General features: G+C 37.7%; 1 protein-coding gene across 1 annotated transcript in view; it reads left to right on the top strand.

Moving 5' to 3' along the window:
- The window catches only part of LOC114067902 (phosphatidylinositol 4-phosphate 3-kinase C2 domain-containing subunit gamma-like), a gene marked incomplete at its 3' end in the record, with an annotated part of 125,140 nt that overhangs the window by 51,218 nt on the left and 48,946 nt on the right, over positions 1-24,976 (top strand). The window contains exons 12-15 of the mRNA XM_027903656.1: positions 3,812-3,934; positions 8,803-8,934; positions 16,330-16,441; positions 18,731-18,861. Coding sequence (XP_027759457.1) covers positions 3,812-3,934; positions 8,803-8,934; positions 16,330-16,441; positions 18,731-18,861 — 498 coding nt within the window. The remainder of the gene's footprint in view (positions 1-3,811; positions 3,935-8,802; positions 8,935-16,329; positions 16,442-18,730; positions 18,862-24,976) is intronic.

Below are 24,976 nucleotides of genomic sequence, written 5' to 3'. Positions count from 1 at the left end.
AGCTCTGTTGCTTTGGTGATACTTTTATATTAATGTTAGAGGCTGAGTGGGTGTATTTTTACTGTTTTTCTAGCACAAAGTGCATTTACTTAAGCTTGACTAACTAGGAGGCTTCTAGGCCCCATAGGTGATGGAGAATCAGGGAGGTAGCCTGGCTCATTACCCTTGACCAGTTTAGAAGGAAAGCAGTAGAAACAACCTCAGAGCACTGGCCTTGATGGGTGAGCTCAGAAACGCTTCCATGACTGACTTGCTCAGGCTGGGAAGGAGGAATGGGTGTTCACTGCAGGCTGAGAGAGTTTGGGCTGGGACTTTGTGTGGTCTCTGCAGTACAGGTAACTGGGAGGGTTGGAGGCCAGCTTACCTGGTTAAACAGAGGGCTGCCTTTGCTCCAACCCAGCCTGAATGAGGCTTTCTCAGCAACTTTTGCTCTTGGTGTATTCAGCATTACATGGCTAAGCATATGCATTGACTATCCTCTTTATGGAAGGTGATTAAAATAAGCGTACTTTACAGATCCAAGTATACCTGGTGCATCAGCATAACATAACAAAGAAAGGGGGTGACAACTTTAACAAAAAGCTGATTGGAGTATTCTCTTCTGTGTTGGTAAAATTTGGTAAAAGTAGTTGTCCATTTACATATGTACTTTTCCCACTCTGAGCAAAACTGGTGTTCTCTTACCACTCCAGTGTGCTCAAAGAGGGAAAGGGGACTACAGTGTGGTAGCATTATTTTTGAGTCAAAATGTGGTTCTCAAAGTTAATTTTCCCTTGCTCCCATTTTACCTTGAATTCCAAATGACAGCGGATTCATTTGCATTAGACTGTGAGCAAGAGTGTACTATACAGCATTAACTGTAATTACCAGTTTAATGCAAATCTAAGAGACTTTGTATTAGTTAAGATAATAAATACAGAACTATAATCACTATCCTGATTTCAAATGGTTATACCATTCCCACTGCATTTTGTTGTACCAGAAAAATTTGAAATTACATATGGCCTAAAGGCTATATGTCCAAGTATGTGAAAATGAGAATCTGTCTTCCTCCTTGATCTCCCATTTCCAGTCTTTCCAATATTCATATTCCACAGCTTGGATTTCTTAATGTGGACTGCTACTCTGACACCTGCTTTCCTCAAGTACTTTTACTGACATCAATCACATGCATATACCCCATTCTTATTTCTGCACTGCATGACTATTCTGACTGTGTCATGGATCTGATTTTTCCTTTCCTGAAGGTCACATTTAATGCTTTTGGTGCTGGTTTTAATATATATTTTAATATATATATCCCTGCATATACATTATATATATGTATTTTATATATGTGTACATATTTTATATCTATTATATATATCTTATAAAGGCTAGAATTTTGACATCTCTCATTGTCTATCTCATATTGATTTTCCTATCCATAAGCATAGAAATATATCTGATAAATGGGTTTTCTTTTAATTCTTTGAGATAATGGAGAATTATCTCATGCTTTACTGAGTCATGTTTGTGTGATGTAAAATCCCTCTCAATTTCACTTTTATGGCTTGACTTTTTGTCAATTTTTATATCAGGCATTGGAACAGCCTGCCCAGAGAGGTGGTGGATTCACCATCCCTGGAGGTTTTTAAACAGAGATTGGATGTGGCCCTTAGTGCCATGATACAGTAACTGGAGTTGGATCAGGGATTGGACTCGATGATCTTGGAGGTCTTTTCCAACCCAATCTATTCTATGATTCTATGATTCTATGAATTTTTATATCTGTGTTCTCAATTTCAACATTATTGTGCCACTTGTAATGTCTATACTATAACTCAGGAATGTGTCTATATGGGGACAGGAATATGTCTTACTGTCCTCATTAAAAAGATTGGTGCAGACATTACAAGTTGCAGAAGAATGCTGCAAAACTGGTAACGTTTATTTATTTACTTATTTTCATTTCGTCTTGTTTCTTTTATCTGTTTGTTGTTCTATTTCATTTAAATTCCACGCAGATGTGCCTTATTTGCTGCCAGTGGCATAACACTGCTATTTTCATGTTTCACTGCATTTGTTTCTACAGCCAAAACCAATCAGGTTCCTGTCTACATCTGGGTGATATGAAGTGATCTCTGGGACAAAAAACCACAGAGTCATGTCTTTGAATTCACAGGGAGGCTGCTTAGGCAAAATGCTCTGCAGAGACCTCAGATGGGTTGAGTGCATGCACTCGAGCAACCTGTCCGACTTCAGTCAGAATAAACATTGGATAAGCATTAATCTTTCCAGGATTAGGTCCTGATGATTTATGAATCAGGAATATATCTGTATATTATGTATTGGTGCTTCTGCTTAAACAGCAGTATTAAAACCTGTTCTTTCCTGAACTACCCTCCAACTGTTTACAATGTTTAAACTCTAAGGGAAGCATTTTTCTAGTTTTACAAAGTATTTTTTTCTCTCTCTGCATTGATGCCTCATAGTACTACAGATTACAGATCCTTTTCTTGGAATAAACAAAAAAAAAGAGAGAAAAAATTGAAAAGCAAATGTGTTACAGTAATTATAAAAATTATTATAATGTTCTGGAAGAGATCAACCATCATTCTTATGACAAAGTCAGGCACCTTCAGTTTGCAACTGCTTCTAATTTCCTGTTCACATTTGACTGTTTCCATGATCATTATTCTTGTACAGAATGAGATCTAAAGCTGAGACTAGCAGGAAGACCTGGAAGTCATAAGACTCATTAAGAACATTAGTTATTTATATTCTGTGGCTCTATTTTGACTAATATTTTAGAATATTTCAGTAAGAAGAACATGAAACAACAGATAGCCCCAGTCCCGAATTTCACTATGAAGCCTGTTGGAAAACTGTCTGAGGACAACCAACAAGAGGCCTTTAATGCTTCTGCTGTAAAGAATGTATAGAATCCCTTGAGTATTAACCTTTTTTTTACAGACTGGGAAAAGTAAGTATAAATAGAATCATACAATGGCCAGGGTTGGAAGGGATCTTAAAGTTCAGGGACACCTTCCAGTGGACCAGGCTGCTCAGAGCCCTGTCCAGCCTTCCAACACTTCCAGGGATGGAGCAGCCACAGCTTCTCTGGGCAACCTGTGCCAGTGCCTCACCACCCTCACAGGGAAGAACTTCTTAATATCTAATCTCAGAACCTATTCTCAGTTTGAAGCTATTTCCACTTGTCCTGTCACTACATGCCCTTGGAAAATGTCCCTCTCCAGCTCTCTTGTAGACTCCTTTCAGGTGCTAGGAGGTGCTCTAATGTCTCCCTGGAGCCTTCTCTAGGCTGAACAGCCCCAATTCTCTCAGCCTCTCTTCATAGGAGAGATGCTCCAGCCCTCTGAGCATCTTTCTGGCCTCCTCTGGACCTGCTCTGGCAGTTCTGTGTCCTTCATGCGTTGGGGGCCCCAGAACTTGTCACAGTTGTCCAGGTGGGAGATCTCCTGTTGACTATATGATGAGCAAGTAGCAACACTTCAGAACTTATGTCCAAAGTTTCCTTCAAATCAATAATGAAAAAAACCACAACTTAATCACAAAAACATGAAAGAAAACCCAGGTGTTTTAAGAATTTTTCTTGAACTCAGAAAAATTAAAAAAAAACCCCAAATAATCCAAAATAAACAGCCCTTCATACACACATTAATGTGAGATTCTTTATTTTATTTCTTTTTTCATGTAAGGATGGATATTCACAAGTTTCTGTAACTCCAAATTTACTGTGTGGACATAGTACATTACAATTAATCTTCTTTTTTTTGTTGTTTCCATTTCCTTTTTCTTCCCTTTGTAGCTACAAAGTTTTCTCTTTTTCCTGTTCACTAACTTATGCTGGGAAGATAATATGCCAAGTGAAGATTTGCAAAACTACTCCAGTTAGAAGATCCTTCTTTTTCCTGGCTGACTGGAACGAGAAGTAAGTTTGGGTCTGTGTTTGTTATAAGTTTGTCTGACAGATATTACAAATCAAATATTCATTTAAAAAAAATCAAAACTTAGACACCCAAATCTTTTTAATGAATCTTCTTCTGAGCAAATAATTCACAGAAACTTAATGAGATGGGAGTAAGAAAGAAGTGGGGTAGCCAGAGGAATAGAAATAGGACTAGGGTAAGTCTGGTCTGAGTGCAGCTTCTGTTCAGTGGTGGCATCATGGAGCCAAAAGGAGATGCAACTAAAGGCTGTGTTTCTGTCTTCTTTTGAGGAATTCCAGCTTTTGGATCCAATTCCAGTACTTATGCAATGCAGCCTCAAAACCCAGTGTAACATTTTTTTAAGGGTTTTTCTTTTTGCAGACCAGCAAGGCTGTTGTGGTTTGTTTTTTTGGGTTTTTTTGTTTGTTTGTTTCTTTGCTGGCTTGGTTTTGGGTAGTTGTGTGTTTATTTTTTATAAGAAGGATCTTCAGTTTTAAAATTAGGACTTTCATTTGAGACTGCAAGTTTAGTGTGAAAGCTACTAATTACCTCTCACCTGCCTGTCTGCTCTGAAGAAAATAATTCCCCTGAAAAACAAAGCACACACTCAAACAACATTCGTTTAAGGCAATGGGATGACAAAAAATATACTTGCAATAGATGAGAGAGAAGTATGGTTGGTGATTTGATGGTAGTATGAAATTCTTTCAGCTTCCTGAGCATGGCATGTTTATGTTTACAGTTTTTAAAATTTTTGCTATTTTGCATCAGTGTTTACTGTATTTTAACTCTGAAAGCAACTTGATTACATTAGAATTAAGACCACAAGTAATCTGAAAGGTGTTTTTTTAAATTACAATTAAATACAGAGTGTAATTCATAACCTCTTTGCCTTTATGTAAGACACAGCAGTTTCAAGCTGGTCATATGGGAGAAGACCTTTTTATATTAAACGTGCTACACATCTATCTTACTGGAGATTTTGCATAACGTTTTTGTACAGCACTCCTAACAGACAGAGGAGGAGTAGTAGGTCTGCCCTATGATGAAGAAACAAAATGGGTGCACTTCTGCTGAACATCCAGAAGGGTTCTTTTAGGGCTTGACATCTGCTTTGGTGCCTCAGTTGAATCCATAGTGTTTGAGTGTATAACTCTCAGTCTTTTGTATGATTGCGGAGTAGCTGCTGTCTGTGTGTTTAAAAAATTGGATCATTCTTGTATGCTCTTTGGGAATTTTCACCTTCTGCAAGTTTTGGTCAAGTACTTTCTTATGGTACATATAGGCAGATATAACTGAAGTGTAAGGGAAATATTGTATTTCTTAAGAGCATATTTGGCTTCTAAAATGTGGGTGAAGCCTTTCTGGAATGCATCTTACAAAACCTTTTCTAAAACAAAATATAACAAGATAGAGTAGAAATAAAATTTTTAGCTGTAACAGAAGCAGAAACACTGCTCTTCTCCCATTTCATGAAAATGTAAAACCTGAAGCTTCAGGCTTTCTGCTGAAACCTCTCCCTCTGCAAAATAATTATTAAATGTGTGCGATTCCATCCAAATGCTTCTTGAAAAAAGAAACAGTCAAGTATGCACGCCCCATTCTTCCATAGGTCTTAGATGCTTTAAGAGGCTCTTAACATCAGAAATGAGATCTAGAGGTGTATATAATAGTATCAGTTTGTAAGAGCACCTTTTTACTTCTTACTGTTTCTTAAGTTTCAAAAATAATTTTCAAAATCCAATTCTGATAGACTCCAAAGTAAAACCCCTCAAGTTTATATCTGTCTGGTAGGCTTTTCAACATTTCCCTCTACTTTGATTCTAACCAATATACTATTTTCAGTTGATAACAGCTGTTGAAAATGCACGTGGTAAAAGGTCATCAGGAAGAGCTTCTATTACATTAGGAAGTCAGATATTTTCTATATAGCTAGGAATCAGGGCAAAAACGAAAACCAGCTAATTCAAAATGAATCCTGATCTGAGATAAAGATTGATTTGAACAAAGGAGAAAAAATATGGAGAGTAGTGTTTGGGTGATTAGGAATCTAGGCAGAGAACTTCTACCATAGCCAAGGCTCACTTCATTTGTTGATTTTCATGTATTTAGTTTCTGGTTTCAAGTGCTTCAACCAGTTAGCACCTGAACTTTAGGTTGATAGGTTTTTATGTATAAACATGAGCTTCTGTTAAAGTCTGTTACCTATTCAGTCCTTCCCAGAATGTTCTCAGGGATGATGGGAATCATTTGCTATGTACAGAGGTTGTCTTGTTTAGTGTTTCTTCTGTTTGTACTTTTGTGAGTATACTTTTGCTTTAGAACTTGTGTATGGTCTTTGAAAAGTATTATTGTCTCCATGGTGCAGAGTTTGAACAGGCTATTACCATTTAGCACATAATGTGTGAAGTCCAAAAGTTGCCCCTTTATTTTCTCACCAGTTTCATTTTTCACTGACTGAGACCTCTTACATTATCTTCTTTCTTTTCTCTTAGCTGGTTGCTCTCTATATATTTATTCCACCATCTCCTCTTTTCCCACCCTCCGTAATTTGTGTTAAACCTACAGACGTGAGGTGTGGGATTAACATTAAGCCCATCATTCATCATCTCAGATACTTTCTTGGCACTGGGTTTCCCTCTTCTCCAGGTTTTGTTTGGCTTGTCTGTTTTGCTTACACTTCTCAGGGCACAGCCTGGTTTGCCCCAAAGCTTTTCAGTGTTGAGTGCTTTTATGATATTAGGCCCTTGGCTGTATAACTTTATCTAATATCTGTGAATAGCACCTTCTCAGGGAGCAGCTTCTTTGTTCTTCTCAACTACTGTTGAAATTGTTCTCCCACAGGGTGTCTTATTTCTGGACAGTGTTCCATTTCCTCTTTATTCTTCTTAGTCTTCTGTTTGACTCAGCCTCATACTGTCATAAAGGATGAGACAACTGAGTAAATTCAGAAATGTATTAATCAAAGTTTCAAAAGCAATGCAGATATTCCCCTTCCTTGTGTATCACATGTCACTGGAAGGGAAATGTTGGTCCTCTTTGGCTCATACTTTAACTCTTGGGATATTTAACTTGCCATAGTTTTTAATCATTTAGAGGATTAGATTGGTGGTTTCCAATCAATCATTTTCTTTCTTCAAATTGTGAAGGTTTTTTCACTGCCCCAGGTTCTCAAGGAGTGTTAACAATTGTCTGTATCATAAAATGCATGTCTTGATTTATTTTTTTTGTCTCTTCGCAGCATGGATGATGCTTTAAAGTGCAACTCTTTGTCAAACATTTTTATGTAACAAGGGCAGTGTTGTTTGCCTGTCAGTGAAAGAGACAGTACAAGCCATCTCTAGCGTGTGAAGTAGTTTGGTTTCCCAATAATTGTTTCTAATAATTATGGGTAAGGAAGAGGGCATGAGACAGGGAAAATAAAATTGAAAGCTATAGACAGGGACACGTGGGAAGACAGTTCAGAATTGCTTCTCAGTCCTGTTCCTGTTAATCAGAAGGAGGGGAAATGGCTGTCTTGCTTTGTTATTCAAAGAGAGAGGTATGCAAATTTGTATCATTTCCAAATGTTTAGGATTGATCATCTGAAATTTTGACATTAATGCTAATTTGGAGTGCTTCAGAATTTCAGATGAAAATCTCTACTTTCTTTCAGTGGCTCCTCAGTGCATTCAAGGAAACTTTCCAAAATTCAATAGAAATCTGACAGATTTGGAACTAAGGGCAAAATCTTATGCTAATTTTACCTTATACTATTACCATGTGTTATTCTGGTACCCATAATTCTTATATTTTTCAAGCAACTATGCTTTTAAAATACAGTTTTTACTTCTGCTTGCTGTTTTAAGTATGACTATACCTTCAACAAAAGGCTGAGTTGCACTGCTCTGCCAGTGTATGTTATTTAAATTTATCTTCTAGTTTGTTTTTTTAAACTCCATTATGCAGATCTTTTGTTTTCTTAATGATTATGTTGTCAATGTGGAATAATTCTTTTAGCCCCTAGCTCCTTATATTGATTTTGTTTGTACAGAAAAAGTGTAATAATTTTCCTCTCCACTTGAGAAATTTAGGCTTGCACTGAATAGACATGAAAAAAAGCTAGAAATGCACTGCCCACCATTAACAATCTTTTCAGGAAAAAGAAAATACAAATTTGCAAATGTCTGGGTAATTCCACGCATGATTTATCCATACAGCATGAAAGTATCTGATTTATTAGAATTATTTTAAGTTATGAATTTAAATCATTCTTAATTATGAATTTTTATAATCTATATAAACAAATGGAACGACCAGCCAAGTTTGCTAATGGTCAATACAAAGTGGAGATGAATATTGATAAAACTGATTATTTTCACTAAAAAATATGAGTCACTCATTGTTGTTAAGACAAAATCTGTCTGTAAATTATGGTTGGGAAATATCACAGCACTAAAGCACATCTGAACAAGAGACCTATTATCATACTCTGTTCAGAAACATTTGGTTTCTTAAGTGGTGTTTTCCTCTGAAGACACAAGACAACAGATGACTGACTATTGATTTACAATTCACCCTTAGGGGTTTGTTTGTTCTGAAATAGCCTTTCATTAATAAGGTAATTCTAAAGCAAAGTTTAACTAAGCTCTCCTGCCTTTGTCAACTCTGGTGGTTACCACTGAAGTCAATATTCATCAGTAGATTGAAGTGATCTGTCAGTTGCATTTTCCTTCAGAGTGTGACTCCTTTAATTTATAATTTGATATATGTTAGGGAATCTAGACAAATGTAGAAAGAACTCAGTTGTAATAATGCTCAATTTTTTTTAACTTTTATTTTTCTCTTTTCTGATTTTTTGTTTTGGTTTTTTTTTTTTTTTTTTTTTTAGAATCAACTTTCCTCTACGAATAAAGGCTCTTCCGAGGGAAACTATGCTGACAATAAAACTACTGGGAGTAAACAGTGCCTCTAAAAATACAGAAGTGCTTGCTTGGACATGCTCCCCATTGTATCCAAAAGAGTAAGTTCAGTTTTGTGTGACAGCGTAAGAAAAGACCATTCTTGAATAGTACTGCACTCAACTTGGGAGAAATATAAAAAGACAGAAATACTCATTTCAGGGCATTGCAGTAATAAGACTGAGACAGTCACAGTAAACTGCTTTTGATGTCCCAGTAAGAGCCCCATCCATAAGCTTTTCTTTCTTTGCCATATATTGTTTTTGAACTCGGCTTTGGTGATTATTTAACACTTACTATAAACTTCTGTAGGCATGTTGAAAGGCCTTGCTGAACCCTTTCCTGTAGCTTTGCAGAATCCTTTTCAGCCTATCCTCTTGTTCACAGTGGTTGGTGTTTTTTTTCCTGTTCTCACACCCATTCATTCTGCTTAAATGGAGACAGTTAGTGATGACCACAATGAGCACCTTTACCTCTCCACACCACTTTAGAAGCTTTCTCCTCTTTTTTTAACCTCTTCTTTCTACACAGTACACAACGTAACAATGCTTTAAAGGTGCCTGTAGCTTTGAGTGTCTCTGCAGTGATGTATAGAAACTAAGGTAAATTTTTTGCAGTGCCCTAAATATATTTTAGTAGCACTGTGACATCTGAATTTAGATCAAGTCTTTACAATGATACTAAAATTTTTATTTAGATTCCATAGCCTTACAACGTACAAGTTCCTTCATTAGCATCCATCTCTAAGCTATAGCTCTTTCCTTATATTGAGACATTTGATCTACTTCTGTATATCGTGGCAATCACCACTTAAAGCAAAATAAAACAAGTAAAATGTCTGATTGTGTGAATGAAATTGCCATGTTTGAAAGATCTTGTGTTTCACTGGACTTTGAAGCTTGAGAGGCTTAGAAAATAGGTTGGACTGGGCTAAAGGCTTTTTCCATCTTTTTAGAGAAAATTCAATTACTCTGCTCTTTTCTGACTTGGTGATTAGGGCATGTGGTTTGAAGGAAGGAAAGAAACATGAATCTCTGCTCCAAGGATTGCTTGGGCAGTTTATTCAATTACTTTTCATGGTTAGTTTCAAGAACAGCACATTACTCATTCTTTGTCTGTGTATGTTTTTTTAAACAAAACATGCAATATGTTTATTTTGAGTATTTCTACGATCCTGGTGTTTAGGGTGAAATAGAGAGGGAGTATCTTGGCTGAGAATCTAACTTGAGATGAAGAGTTCAGTTGCCCTTATCCCCAGCAAGCTGATACGTGCTGAGTACGTTCATTCAGAAGCAGAGCATTAGGCATGATAACGAGGGGACACTTATTCCATTTACCTCCAAAGGTACCTATGTGGGGATCCTCTTCTTGAGGACCTGTGCTGTTCTAGAGATTTTCTTATTTTTCAGCATTCGAGTCCAAAAGTAATGATTTTTGGAAGTTCTGAAAGCCCTCAGCAACCTGTGATTTTTTTAGTGTATGCCATCAAAGCAAGCATGTTGATTTTCACTGGGGAAATCTCCAAATCACCCAGACAGTTTCAAAAATTTTACTGAAAAATGGCTCCATTCTTTCCTGGTACGCACAATCAGCACAAGGAAGGGGAGAGAGGGCTACTTTCCATGCATTTGCTGTGTAATTGTAGAGATCATTGCTGAAATGACCCCTCAAAGCAGAAATGAAGGGTGAGTTGTTGGGGAGGAGTGATTTAGGAATAGCATGTTCAACACCCCCTAATCTGATAGCTGTGTCATTTGCAATTATAGTAATTACTAACACAAAGAAGCCTAAATGCTTTTTCCTCTTTTAGCTAACCACAGCTCCACAGAATTATTCTTTCACCGTGATTTCAATTGATAGACTGATTGGTTTAAAAATAAGAATTGCCCTGAAAATCCCCTTGCTGCTGGAATGCAACTAAACTGTAAGACTCATTTCAATAAAGTACTTCCAAACTTGAAAGTATGTACCAAGAAAAGATTTGTACCTATAGTGTCATGCTAATATGTCAAGAGCATCTTGTATTACTGCAAAGATTATTGTATTAGGGTCTCTAAATAACAAACTCTGTAAATGTATGTGAAGAGATTAAAGAAATCTGACCAGAAAATCTTTGACAAAACATTTTTAGCTTGGAAAATACCACTTTCTCAAAAGAGACCGTTTGTCAGAGGTGAATGTGAGTTCTATGAAAGTCTTAACATTCTTATGTCCAGGATTTAATTTACTGGGGAAAGGACAGAAGTAAGCTCTTTGAAGAAGCCAGCAGCCCTGAGGTATTTACCTGGGTCATCAAACATCCTTGTTCAAATTCTTGTCTCAGTTGGTCTCTTCTCAGGGTTGTTCTTCTCAGTGTCAGTGAAGATAAGGACAGAGTGTGGCCCCTCTTTCTCTATTCAGATGCTTTTTGAAAAAAAAATTAAAAAAGAGTCAGATTGTTTTGTAAATATTGGAGAAGCACAATAAATGTCAAACATTTTAAAAATACAGTTTCTCATTTCTGTCCCGTTGTATCTTCTGATTAAAAACAGGAATTTGATCAAGCTCACTGTAGCTTATGTTAAAGAGAGAAGGGGAAAAAAACCCAGGTTTGGGTTATTCTCAGATATTACATAGGAACCTTGATCTACTAGTGACTTAGGGCAAAAGAAAACTTTATTTGAAAAGATTCTGAGTTTACTCATCTCTGTAAATTTTATACCTATTTTCTCTTCTGAAGTGATTATTGTCATTATATGGTCACTTCTGTCCTTCATATTTTAATTCTTTATGTTTAGTTTGAACTGAAGAATAAGCATGAATGTATTTTGACATATAAAGTATTCAAATTCCTTTCATCTTTTTCAAGAAGTGTGAAGTTCCTCGTGCTTTTGGGCAAGACCATGTCAAGTCTCTTGCCAGATTAAAAAGCTGTAGTTATTTTCTGAGATTTCAGCACTCCAATTCTCCTCTAAAAAATTACTAAGCAGAGTGTATGAAAAATATATATACATCTACAAAGAAGCAAAATCTAGATATTTAAAGTGCATGATTTATTTATTACAATCTCTTCATACCTAGCCCATTTTGAAACCACACAATACCTAAAGATGTACTCAAGAATTTGGCCTATTTTAGGTTTGTTGTTGTTGATAAAGACTCATCAGTGAACAGATGATTAGTAAATTTCAAATTTGCTTAATTTTAATTACTTCCTGAACTCTAATTCTGTCATTTTCCTTACCATGTGCAAATTTATAACGTGACTGGCTGCTGGATATACAGTCTTTACCAAACGTGTGTTGCTTATCAACTTTGGATGTTTCTGTACAACTAGTTTCACCCTTTACAAAAATTACTTCCGGTAAATATTCTCCAAAGGTTGCCTGAATGTAGTTATTTACCTTAAAGTTATTGCTTGTAAACTTAAACTTTACATTTTTGGGTGAAAATTTAGGAAGTAATCAGGAATGTACCTGCAAATTTGTTTTAAAAGTCTGAAATAATCTGGTAATATTATTTCAAATTTATACAAATTTAAGGAAGTTATTTAACCTGGAAACTGTGGGGATCAAGGTTATGGCCCTTACAAATGTCTATAGGACACTTAGCATTACTTTGCAGTTGAAAATTCTGTCTCTGTTTTGAATTTTCTAGAGCTCTGTAGTATTTGTAATTGTAATGAAGTAGGTATTTCACAGTATCATTCCAATGCAGAATTTAGACAGCTTGGGTCATAAGCTATGGGGAGTTTTATATTTTAGGAGCTTTGGATTTAACCTCAACTCTGAATTTCTAAGACTTATAATGTTGGGTTTGGGGATAATTAAGTTATTTTTACACAGTACTTTGTCCTAATTTTCCTGGTATATCCAGCCTAAACAGTAACTCTACTCTAATGTTATATCCATTTGGGAATGAGCACGGTAATAATCAGTGCAGCTGACAACTTGTCCAGTAGGTGAGCCTCCAAATCTGCATTTCTCAGCCCTATCAAGTAGCTGACTTCAGTCAGATAGTAGCCCTAAATCAATGCCAATAGAGCCCTTGATGGTGCTTCTGTAACAAGAAGTCTTACTAGACACAAGAGGCAGTTTAAAGAGTGTTTTTAAGGCTGTGTGTCAACTTTCCCTTCCTTCACATCAGAAACTGTTTGTCTCTTGGGCTGAATAATTTAGTGATCCAGAGCTAATTAACAAATCAGAAATCCATCACTTGGGGCAATTTTGGAGTTGCAATGTCCCCCGTAGTGTCCACTGCTCTGACTTCACTGACTCCAACACCACAATTTATTTTGAATTTGCATTTCCAAATCAGACAGAGCAAGCAACAGAACTTTCCTCTTGCAGGGTATGGTGAGGGAAGTCTGCCATGTGACTTCAGGAGACAGGTTGACTTCGTTTAGTTAGGATGCCTTGAGCTGCCTTTAAATAATTGTGTCCTCTTCTGTGATAAGATGGGAAGTTTATTTTATCTCTGGTAATAAACAAGAGCTGAGAGTCTGTGCAATTCCAGGGCTTTCCGTCAGCATTATTCACCTTCTGATGTGCTTGATGCTGAAGCTGTTGCATGAAACCATCATCTATCCTGCACACTCTCCCGCTTCTTTTTCTAAAAATAGTGATGGAAGATTGACTGTGCAGTGTGTACAGTGCCCAACAGATTGCTAGGGAAAGCTGTGCTCAGAAACATACACCCTAATTCTCAGCTGATGTGATCTTTTAAAAAATACCTCCTCTGTTTACAGTTTAGCCTTACTCCAAAGAGTGATTTACTGATGGAAGATACAGAAGTTGCTCACTTATTTCTAAATTTATAAATTAGGCTACTTCATATACAAGGCATTAATATGTCTCGTAAAATTCATTTTTTCTGAGGAGATGTTATTTCCACACAGTGGAAGTGGCTTAGCATCTTTGGTTTTACTCACAGCCCTGTAATCTGCCTTACCTTGTGAAATAGTCTCAGTCCAGCAAAGGCAAGTTGCTTTACTTACTGTTTCTCCAGTTGAGGACCCTGTGAAGCCCATCTGATGATTCTTCTTTATCTTCCTGGATGGTCTTTAGCCACATTAGTACTGGGTGTAAATGAGTTGAAATAATGAGCTCAGGAAATGTCTCAAATAAACTCATCTACAGTACTCCTGAGGTCTGTGCTACTTCTTGTATTTGTCTACACGGGTTTCCCAGGAAAAAAAACCACTGTATGGATTCTTTTTTAAAGCCCCCCATAGTTTTAGAGCACAATATGAGAGTGATTAGCAGTAATGAGAGCTCAGAAGGATAATTTAGTCTTCATTTTCATTTGTTCTAAGCTACTCCTCTCCCTTCTAACAAAAGTGCCAATTAGTTCACATGATGATGTAAATCTTTGTCAACAAAGATTTGAACAAAGATGTCAACAAAGGTTGAAGAGATGCCACTCATTTATTAAAGGTCATCTGAGTACACATCACAGGAAAACAACTTTGAATCACCATTGATCATTTCCACATTCACATCAGTGACCTAAATGAGAAAAACTTCTTATAACAAAACTGCTGCTTTCCCTCAAGTGCTCTCTTGTTCACATCACAGCTCTTTTTCTGCCTCCATTCCCCTGCAAATGTACCTACAGCTGCAAAAGAAACTTCAGAAAATGGTTGTCTTTAATCCTCCTGAGCTGTGTTCTCACAATAAAATGAAATATTTGCACTAAAAACATGAACAGCTTGAGAGGTAAAAAAAGAAAATTAGTCCTGAATTGTGTTTATACTAATTTATGTGGACTGTAACAATGACCTTGCAGGAGTTTCTTAGACCTTCCTCAGGTCACTTTAAGCAATTTATTTCAGTTTGCAGTTCAAGAGGTACTTTCATACAGCAACATTGTAAACTCATGCTGGGATCAGATAGTCCATCTGGATTCTCTTGTACCTACTCTTAGGTAAAAGCTGGGCATTCAAACCACCTTTCTGACTGTCTCTTTCTGCTGCAATGGGCAGAAGGTTATCTAGTGCATCTCTCAGTTTTTATGACTGAGCACTGTTTGAAGAGATATAAATAAAAATTGTTTGTCAGTAAAAGTAGAGATGCTGAACATAATCAAATTTCTGACCTCACTGATCATTAAGATATGGACAAATAGGTCCAGTGTCACCTTGAATATTGTGGCAGTTTTGGTCACCAGAATACAGGAAAGATATTAAGTTGTTGAAGAGCATCCAAAGGAGGGCCACAAATATGGTGAAGGGCCTTGAGGGGAAGCCATGTGAGGAGCAGCTGAGGGCACCTGTAGAAGAGGAGACTGAGGGGAGACCTTACTGCAGTTACAACTTCTTCATGAGGGAAAGAGGAGGGGCAGACACTGATCTCTTCTCTGTGGTGACCAGTGACAGGACACGAGGGGAATGACATGTAGTTGTGTCAGGACAGGTTTAGGTTGGATATTAGAAAAGGTTCTTTCCCCAGAGAATGGTTGGGCGCTGGAAGAGGCTCTCCAGAGAAGTGGTCACAGCATCAAGCCTGACAGAGTTCAGGAAATATTTGGACAACACTGTCAGGCACATGGTGTGACTCTTGGGGATGGTCCCGTGCAGGGCCAGGAGTTGGACACAATGATTGCTCCCTTCCAACTCAGCATACTCTGTGTTTCCGTGAAACGAAAGGTTAAATCCAGGGTACCCTCTCTTTCTTTATTCAGGTACTGCATTCTTAATTTGAGTCGATTGGTTATGCTTAGAGTTTTCACCCAAACTTTCTGATTATATTCAGGTTCTCTGGACTGAGTAGTGTTAACATGCCAAATCATGCTGGTTTTCTTATCTGCAGGCCACATGCATGCCTGTTTTGCTGATAAGACTTTCTTGTATGTGTCGTGCTCAGACTGGTACTTCAGACTATAATCTTTCATCTGTCCGAAAACCAAATGTGGTATATGTGGTACAAACTGTCCCACTCAAATTTCTTTCAACTCTTTGGAGACTGATATCAAACTCCCTCCTCCCCTCCATCTACACATAAAATCAGCAAGGATCCTTCATGGTTGCATTAGATTGCCATGAGTTTCTTCTTCTTGTGGAATAAATGTATGCTGCCCTCCACTTTTCACACAGTGTTGATACTTCACAGTCTCTAACATATTTATCCTCAAAATTAAATCTTGAGATAGAAAATTTTATAGATACAGTATTATCCTTATTTTACATCCAGCTTAAAGGGCAATCCCTGTCTCACAAGAAGTCAGTGGTAAAGTGCAGAGCTGGCTTAGAATGTCTTGGGAATGTGATTTGTGTCATGAACCCTGCAAATGCAGGGATAGCAGTGAGACAGCAGAGATAGCAGATGCAACCTCTACTGATCGAGGCCAGATTTATACCAGTCACATAAAGAGAAAAGGTTTGTTCTCCTTTTGCTTGTCTTTTAAGCTCTGCAGTTCCACGTTCTTTGATGTAGTTTCAATAAAACCTGTTCTCCTGTTTCTCTCTGTGTTTATTGCAGGCGGCTCGTTCATGGAGCTGTGCTCCTCAGCATGACGCTGTGCAGCACACCCACAGCAATGATTACCCCGGGCATCTGCAGCACTGACACACCAACCTCGGTCACACTGCAGGTAAGAAAGCGGGGAAAGCAAAGGGTTGTTCTCTAACAAAGTGCAAGAAGGCAGCTTTTCAAGGCCACACAAAGAAAGCATGTTAATCTTCAGGATGACAGTCTGTAATTCTGTGCAGTGGCAAATATGTTTAGTGCTTTCCATATCAAAATAAGCACCTCTGAGGGCTAGAGAAGTTTTTTGTAAGGTAATTTTTGTTGTTCTCGTTTTGGTTCCAAAAATACTTTTGACACAAATCAACGGCTCAGCACTTGAATTTTTTGGTTCCCAAAATACTTCTGACACAAATAAAGGACGTGGTACTTGACTTAACAGCTGCCCTGTCAAATCTGAGCTTTTGTGGCATTGTAATTGTAACATACAGCTTACAATAAGACTGAGCAGCATAAAGGAAAGTGGCTACAAGCAGTTGTTAAGAGGTGTCAGTATAGTTCTCCCTCGATGACTGCATGCTGACCACAGAATCACTGAATCACTAAAGTTGTAAAAATCCTCCAGCATCGAGTCCAACCTTTGACTGATCACCACCTTTTCTCAACCAAACCATGGCACTAAGTGCCATATCCAGCCACTTCTTGAGCACCTCTGGGAATGGTGACTCCACCACCTCCATGGGCAGCCCATTCCAGTGCCTGACAACACTGTCCATAAAGAAATTCCTCCCCATGTCCAACCTGAACCTCCCCAGGTGCAGCTTAAGGCTATGTCCTCGTCTTATCACTTGTTGCCTGGGACCAGAGGCTGCTCCCAACCTGGCTACAACCTTCTTTCAGGTAGTTGTTGAGAGTTATAAGGTCTCCCCTGAGCCTCCTCTTCTCCAGGCTAAACAACCCCAGCTCCCTCAGCCACTCCTCATATAATTTAGTCTCTGGGCTCTTCACCAGCTCTATTGCCCTTCTCCAGCACCTCAGTGTCTTTTTTGTACTTAGGGACCCAGAACTAAAAATAGGGTTTGACCAGTGCCAAGTACAGGGGGACAGTCATTGCCCTGGTCAAAGTACTCCCATAATCTGGGCAGAATGGTGCTCTCAGTATTGAGAATACATTAAGTCTGCATGATAGTTTTGCCACCTTTCCAGGTTAAGTTAGCAACTGGATGCTTAAAGGGCAAAGGCAATTGTTTTCTGTAGTAAAAAGCTGAATATCTATTAGCAAAGTACATGTAAAAGCAGCTAAAAATTCAGATAAAAAAAGCCTGGCCTAAAAATAACCTAGTTTTAACAGACAAGCAAATAGGGATTTTCTAGTCTGAGGAGTTCAGTCAAAGACCATGCCTTAAAATAGCTCCCCCTATTAATAATAAAGAGATGTTGAGACAGTAAATGGCTATTAATTTATAATCTCTCTCTTTGCTGAAAGAAATGGAACAAGATCTCTCATTTTCAGTTATTCCCATGCATGTGGCAGTATCACCATTTGGGAACATGCTGGAAATGTCATTAAGATAGATTTTCATAGAATTAATACCTTGGGTAGGAAGGGACCTTAAAGATGATCTCAATTTCTGATGTGACTGTTTTGTAGGGAATAACTTTTTTAACCTTTAGAAGAGTGTTGCATGTTAAATACATATATTAAAAAGTAGATAAGAGATTGTGGTGAGCATTAATAAACCAAAAAAGGATGCAAACTGAGCCAATGTTTGAAGAACAACCTGAGTTTTCAGACATGTATGCACTGAGGTTATCAAATACATAAAGCACTGTCATTTTGGTTGAATGTTTACTTTCTCTATTTCTTAAAAAACATTACCTTAAATTACTGATGTCACACGAAAATGTAAAGAATGAAAAATTGGTAGATGTTCTATAATATATATGAAATTGGACATCCAGAAGTTATAATGCAATCATAAGTATCCCTACTTTAAAAAAAAACAACGAACAAACAAGCAAAAAACCTCCAAGAAACCTAGATCTACTTTAGTGAAAGTTTTCCACTTAAAAAAAACCACCCCTTTAAAAACCAGGAAAGGAAGGGAAAAGGAAAAGATTGCTCCTGATTTGTGTTCATGCAGTTCTAATTAAATTGAAATACAGTGGATGAAATTCTCGCAGGAAAATTAGATTCCACTTATTTCTGTAGACTGAATTTCTCACCGAAACATTTAAGTAACATGTTACATACAGTGAGCATCCCCGAAGAATTATCCTTCCTTCTTTCTGTCCTATAGTGTGTACTTATCATACAAATCCAAGATAACATTAATTGACAGTTGTATCTGACAACACATATTGATAAAATCACTTTTTTTTCTTTTTTTCTTTTTTTTTTTTTTTTGTAATTAAGATTGACTTTCCAGAATCTAATCTGGAGTTCATTAAACCTGAACCTGAAGAAAGAAGAGGAGATCTTGAAGAACCAACCCAAGAGTGCCTGAAGCACATTGCAAGGCTTTCTCAGATACATTCTCCCTTGCTGTAAGTTGTACCCAGGTAGCCCTGCTCATTTTTGGCTTGCTCTGCTTATCCTATCGATCACAATTAGGTGCATCCAATTCTTTAAAAACAAAATTTTCCTCTGGAGGAGCCTAGCTTGACTGATTTGAGAACTAACACCTCTAAATAAGAGAATAGATCACAGCAAAGCCTAATAGGCCCCTGGAGGTGGCAGTGTATTTTACCACTTTAGAAAAGTATTGTTTTTCCCTTTGTATTGCTATATTTTTTCATGTCTTTAAAGCGAGAAACTAATTTTTGGTTCAGAAAATAAGATTTTCAGGCGATGCAGTACATCTATATCAGTATTAGCAAGAACACCTTTGAGATCAATGGAAATCAGCCTCTCTCAGTCATTGTACATTCAGACTTCAGATATAGCAGTTAAATGGCAATGGAAAAATCTCTTTCAAGTTATAATCAAGGAAAGCAGTATGTAAAGTTTAGCTTTTCACAGAAGGTGGATAAAGTGAAACAAAACACACTGTATATACCAAGGCAGATTAGTATGCTCAGCTATATGTATGTTATACTACCAGTTAGGATTATGTACTGCATAAAATAATTTTGGGTATAATCAGAGTGGAATTTGGTGCTTACAGAGAGCCCTTTTACTAATGACAGTTGATTGTTTGAATTAATCCTCCATCAAAGATCAAAAGGTGCATTAACTCTACAATAACTATATAACTTAGAGTCAATTTAGCCCCGTTTGATACAATGTATCTTTTAAGACTATTTTAATTTCGGTGTTGATGGCTTGGGGTTTTTAAAATCAATTTTTTTTTTGAAGATTTACTTTGTATTTGATTTTTATCTCAACTTCTAAAAAACAGGATGAAATGTAAAATTTTTATTAACCATGGGATCTGTGATTTGAGATTTTCTGTTTTATTTTAAAATGTGAATGGGATGTCAGTATTTTATTGTGAGTAGCTGTGGTGCCATGGCACTGGCAAGGCGCCATCAAAATTTCCAGCCGCAAAATATGCTCCAGAGTGATTTGGGGAACTTCAAACCAGTGCACCTGGGCTCCATTCATGGTGAAATGGTAGGTTCAGTAAGAAGGAAAAAGATCATTAAGGATTTATCTAAGTATGAAGTAATTTGTCAGGGAAGAACCAGTGTGGCTTCTGTGAACAAAAATCCTGCCTCATCAAAGTGTTGCTGCCCTAGGAGGTTGTCAGTGAGTGCATGGATACTGGGGATTTGGTGATAATAAGGCATTTGGATGTTCAAAAAACTTAATTTGTGGAAGAAATTATTTTGCCGTGGGTTTAGAAGAGAACTGGTTAAAGGCAAAGATAGGATGTTTAAAATAGGATTTTCAGAATGGAGGAATCACCAGCAGGGTCTTCCAGTGCTCAGGGTTGGGACCAGTTTTATTCAGTATCTTCATTGATGACAGGGTGAAAGAAGTGGGCAGGGAAATCTCTAGGTTTGCAGATGGTACTAAACTCTGACAGATTGTCACTGTGCTATGGAGGAGAAATCCAGAAGGACTTTACAAAATTGGGCAAAAACATGGCAGATGAGCTTCAAGTGTGGATAAATATAAGGGGGTTATATTTAAGGAAAAAATTATCTAAGCATGTTTGCATGACACTGAACTCAGTACTGGCAGTTAGAATACAGGAAGTACGTCTTGACATTACTTCTGGTATTTCCCTGCGCTCGTGAATGCAATGGACAGCAACACCTGAAAGTGCCAATAAAATACTGGGCATCATCAGGAAGGGCGTAAAGAAGGAACCAGAGTATGCCACTTCACTGCTGTCTAAAACCCTGAGCTGTATTTTGAGTATGCTGCATAGTTCTTGTCTCCACAACTCAGGAAAGACACAGTAGATGTGGAAAATGTACAGAGAAGGGCAACTAAAATCATTAAAGGGATTAAGCATCTGTTTGACCAAGAGAAGCTAACAAGGTTGGGACTCTGTAGTTTGGAGAAAAGACTATAAATATCTGTGTGTGCATGATTAATTTTTATATAATCATGATGGTGATAGACAAGGTGAATGCCTCATCAAGTCCTACAATGTTTGAACTAGGGACATTCTGTGAAACCAGGTAGGAAATCAATTGTCAATGGGAAGAAAGTACTTCCTTAGTCAGTCAGTGATGAGCTTTTAAAATCTGCTGTCACAAAGCTGTAAAGTCAGACAATGTCATCACGTTCATGAGGGCCATACACAAATTCATGCATAGCAAGTTCATTCAGTAGGAATAACAAAGAACAGGCAAGTGTAGACCCTATCACATCCTTAATGCAACAATTTTGAGTTTTTTGGGAATGTGAAGGGAAGAGACCACTGAAAGTCACCAGATTGGAGTTAAAGGTTTGATAAGTTCAGTAACAGATTTTTGGAGGAAAGAGAATGTGGTTTTGCGCTCTTTCTTGTTTTCTGTTATCCTGTCTTATAGGCAAAGCTAATCTACCAATTGAATCATGAAGGTGAAGGGCTTTGAATGAAACAATTACATTTTTTAGTACTTAGTGATCAAGAGGAATCTGTCAGCCTGCAATTTTTGTTTACCTTCCTCATTCACAAGATTTTCTTTAAAAAATTTATAACGTATCAGCATCCAAACACATTTTGGTCATGATACCTAAAGATCTCTTCCTTCCTTTTTTCCATACGTCAAGAAAAAGAGAGGAATCTATGTAGGTTTTTATCCTTAAACACAGTTTTGAGATACATGGTTTTCTGTGGTCAGAAGACACAAGAAACCTTTCTCATGCTGTCAGGATCCTTCTGTTCATTCTACTGGAAGCAGAGGGAATGTGTGAATGGACAGAAAATATTCTTAGCCCAATGATAGAAAAGGAAGAAACAGTGGTTAAAAACAGACAACTGCATGTTTGTCTTTGTTACAGGCTGTTGAATCCAGTTGTGCTATGAATGCAAGGCTGCTGTGGGAACGTGTCCCCAGGTTCAACCATTCCAGAGGTGGATCATGTATTCCTGATAATATCAATAACTCAACAGAAGGAAAAAGCTGTACCTTGCCACCTAAACAGGCAACAGTGCCACAAAATAGACAGCACAGGCAGTCTGATTCTGTTCCTCCTCTCTGCCTCATCAGGATCCAAGTCTGCTGGTAGAATATATACATATGCATAAGTTTTTTTTTTTTATATATATAGCATAAAAAATATTGATTGTTCCAGTAGTTGGGCTTAGACAGTCTATTCAGGAGCTGACCCCAGAACTTACAGCTCTCCCCAGCTACTGACACACAGACATATGATCCTCCAAGGTTCACAACCACACTCTGATTTGGTTGCTTGGGCCTCTTCCTGTTCCACGGACATGGTATTCTCCAGTAGCTGGTCCAGACCTACAAACTTCCAAGTAGCTGAATCTCAGACTCCTGTTTGTCTCTTAGGTGTCTCAGATCACTGGTCTCCATGGGCAGCATCTCTTGGCTGTTGATTAATGAAGATGTTCAACGGGACTGAAGGCAATGAGCTTCACCATGTGGCTCTTGTGCTCCTCACAGTCCTACACTGTGTGGTCTTTGGCATCATCACCAAACCAGAGAAGAGAGTGCCAAGAGGAGAATTCATTAGTTACTGACAGCTGCTTTGGCTGAGTTCTGAAAACATTTCAGATGTGAGCCTCTGATTCCTTTTAGGATTGCTGTGTTTGAAATACAAACTCTGGAATACTAGCCATGTGAGATTAAGGCTGCTCTTCCAACCTGATACAGCCCAATATCCCAGTGTGAAGTGTGGATTCCAGGGTAGGGATCAGAGACTGGTTTGCAGCTCGGAAGATGACAGTCTGGTTTCTACCATCTTTATTTAATTGGTTTCCTTCTACCTTTTTCCTCTCTTTCAGCTTCCCTTTTCCTTTTCCATTTTAGCCACTTTCCTGGAAAGAGTCTAGTTTGCCTATGAGTGGTCACAAGAGTGCTTTTCCTGTGAATTGTGATTAGAAAGGCTACTTCCAGTTGGATGAATAGTGGAAGAGGTCAAAAAAATGTGGTAATGCTGCACGCTTTTCTAGGTTGTCCATGGCAGAGAAACTTCCAAGTGAAAGCCAGTGCCAGGGGACAGAAATTTGCATTTTCTAGCTTTGCCACTCTTTCCTCTTTTTGCCTTTTGTCTTATTCTGCTTTAGTACTGAACATGAACAACAAAAGCATCTCAGATGAATTTAAACTCATTTTTTGCCGTTTCCTTCCTCCCCAAAAAAGGTAACAATTAATACCAGCTAACAAACCTTTCGCAGGAGCTGTTCTCTTCATTTAGCTAAAGGGATTAATGAAAACTTAAACTGAAAATTACTGAATTATTTAGGTTTTTGGGGGTTTATTTGTGTTAAGCAGAAGGGTATAGAGTTTAATCTAGATCTTATATGGAGGGAAATTTAGATACGACTTTACCTAAAAAAACATAAACTGCATTTTTATCAATAAAGAGGGTATATTAGCATCTTATCCCTGTTGAGCCAAAGAAATGTCCTTATTAACACAAAAATCTTCAGATCCTGTGTGTATGCAACGTACTTTTATCATCTATTTTAAGTGTCCTCTTACATGTATATGTTAACTTTTATTACAACTAAGAAACTCAAAATCAGAACCTTAAAAACCCCTACCCCAACCAACCTTTAATTTCGTCTCTGATCTTTACAGCATGGGCAGAGAAAATGGCATTGCCTCTGGAGTAAAGTCAGAGGGAGAAATCTGTTGTTTAGAGAACATGATACAAGGATTGATTTCTTATCTCTCTTTGCAAGCTCAGTACAAGCTTTAGCTGCTTTAATCTGAACATCAGATTGTCTAGTTTGGAGGATGCTGTTTGAAAGCTTAAATCTCTGCTTAAAGTTAACATGTAGGAGAGGTCCTTTAGCTGAACTGTCCTGCAGAATACCATCCAAATGCATAAGATAATCAGGAGAGGCAGTGAAGTCTTAGGCCTACATTTATCTTTTTCTGTGTGTGACTTCACATGTTCACAAAGGCATCTATCTATTGTCACTGTAGACATGCTGGGAATTCCGAAGCTGTTTCTTGAAGTGATTACCAAAATGATACTTTTCCTGAAATGGTCACTGAAAGTCACAACAGAATTTGTGTCACAGTTAGGTTCATCTCTGCATACACCTATGAGCTTATTTTCCTAAAGGAAAGAAATTAACATTCCCTCTTGTTACAGTAAAAAACATGCCCATCTTTGTGCTGCTGCTCTCTGTTCCTGAACACTGGGCAATTCAAAATGGCAAGGCAGGAAAGTTCTTTAGTGCATACAGAGCCAGAGGAACTCATTGCTATGAGTTGTGAAAGACACAGTCTTGACCGTTAGAGTGCAGATATGATTTTTTTTTTTGCCTAAGAACATCCCAAAATACTGCAAATTGAAGGAAGATGAGCTTGGAAAGAATGTAAACCCTTGAATTTTGAGCTCTGTTTACACATCTAGATAATTAAATGCTTGACTGGAAACAAACTATTTACTCACTGACTTCTACAAGATTTCTCACACCTTCTGAAATATGTGTGTCTGTTTCAAGTCACAATTATATTTTGTCATTAAGTAGACAGATCGCCAATCTGGTCAAATATGACTAAGAAAAATTGTGTTCTTGATTTTGGTCATGATTTGTATGAACTGGAGATCAGTCTGCATTTTCAGAGCTTGCTTTTGAAGGCTCTGATATCAAATTAATGAGATTGTCTGGGCTTGTCTCTCAAGGGGAATTTATTTTTCTGTTTTCTGGTGTGTCAAAACCTGGGATTTAATATGCATGAGGTAAAGACATCCGAAATGTTGACAAATCAGAGCGTGTAAAGCAGAAATTATTCTGTGGTACTTCTCACTGTGGTGAAATATGGTGTGCTGACTGATCATTTTATCAATATATCCTTTAGATATCTAATATCTCGTTGAGGAATTTGGCATATTACATCCTTTTTTGTGAGTACAGCGAAGCGTGGCTGGCTAGGCTTTGTGAACAGATATAGAAGTTGCTTCTTCCCTTTTCCAAACTCATACCAGTGCTAGGGATAATCACACTCTGTGTGTGCACATGCTCGTGTTTTTTGTATGCACATGGATGTGCTTAAGCCCTATTTAAAGTGCAGATAC

Source organism: Empidonax traillii, unplaced genomic scaffold (genome assembly GCF_003031625.1).
Source record: "Empidonax traillii isolate 1590-97213 ecotype Southwest subspecies unplaced genomic scaffold, ASM303162v1 scaffold987:size331254, whole genome shotgun sequence".
NCBI classification, from domain to species: domain Eukaryota; kingdom Metazoa; phylum Chordata; class Aves; order Passeriformes; family Tyrannidae; genus Empidonax; species Empidonax traillii.
Note: the sequence above shows the minus strand (reverse complement) of the source record. Positions and strands in the feature narration are given on the sequence as shown.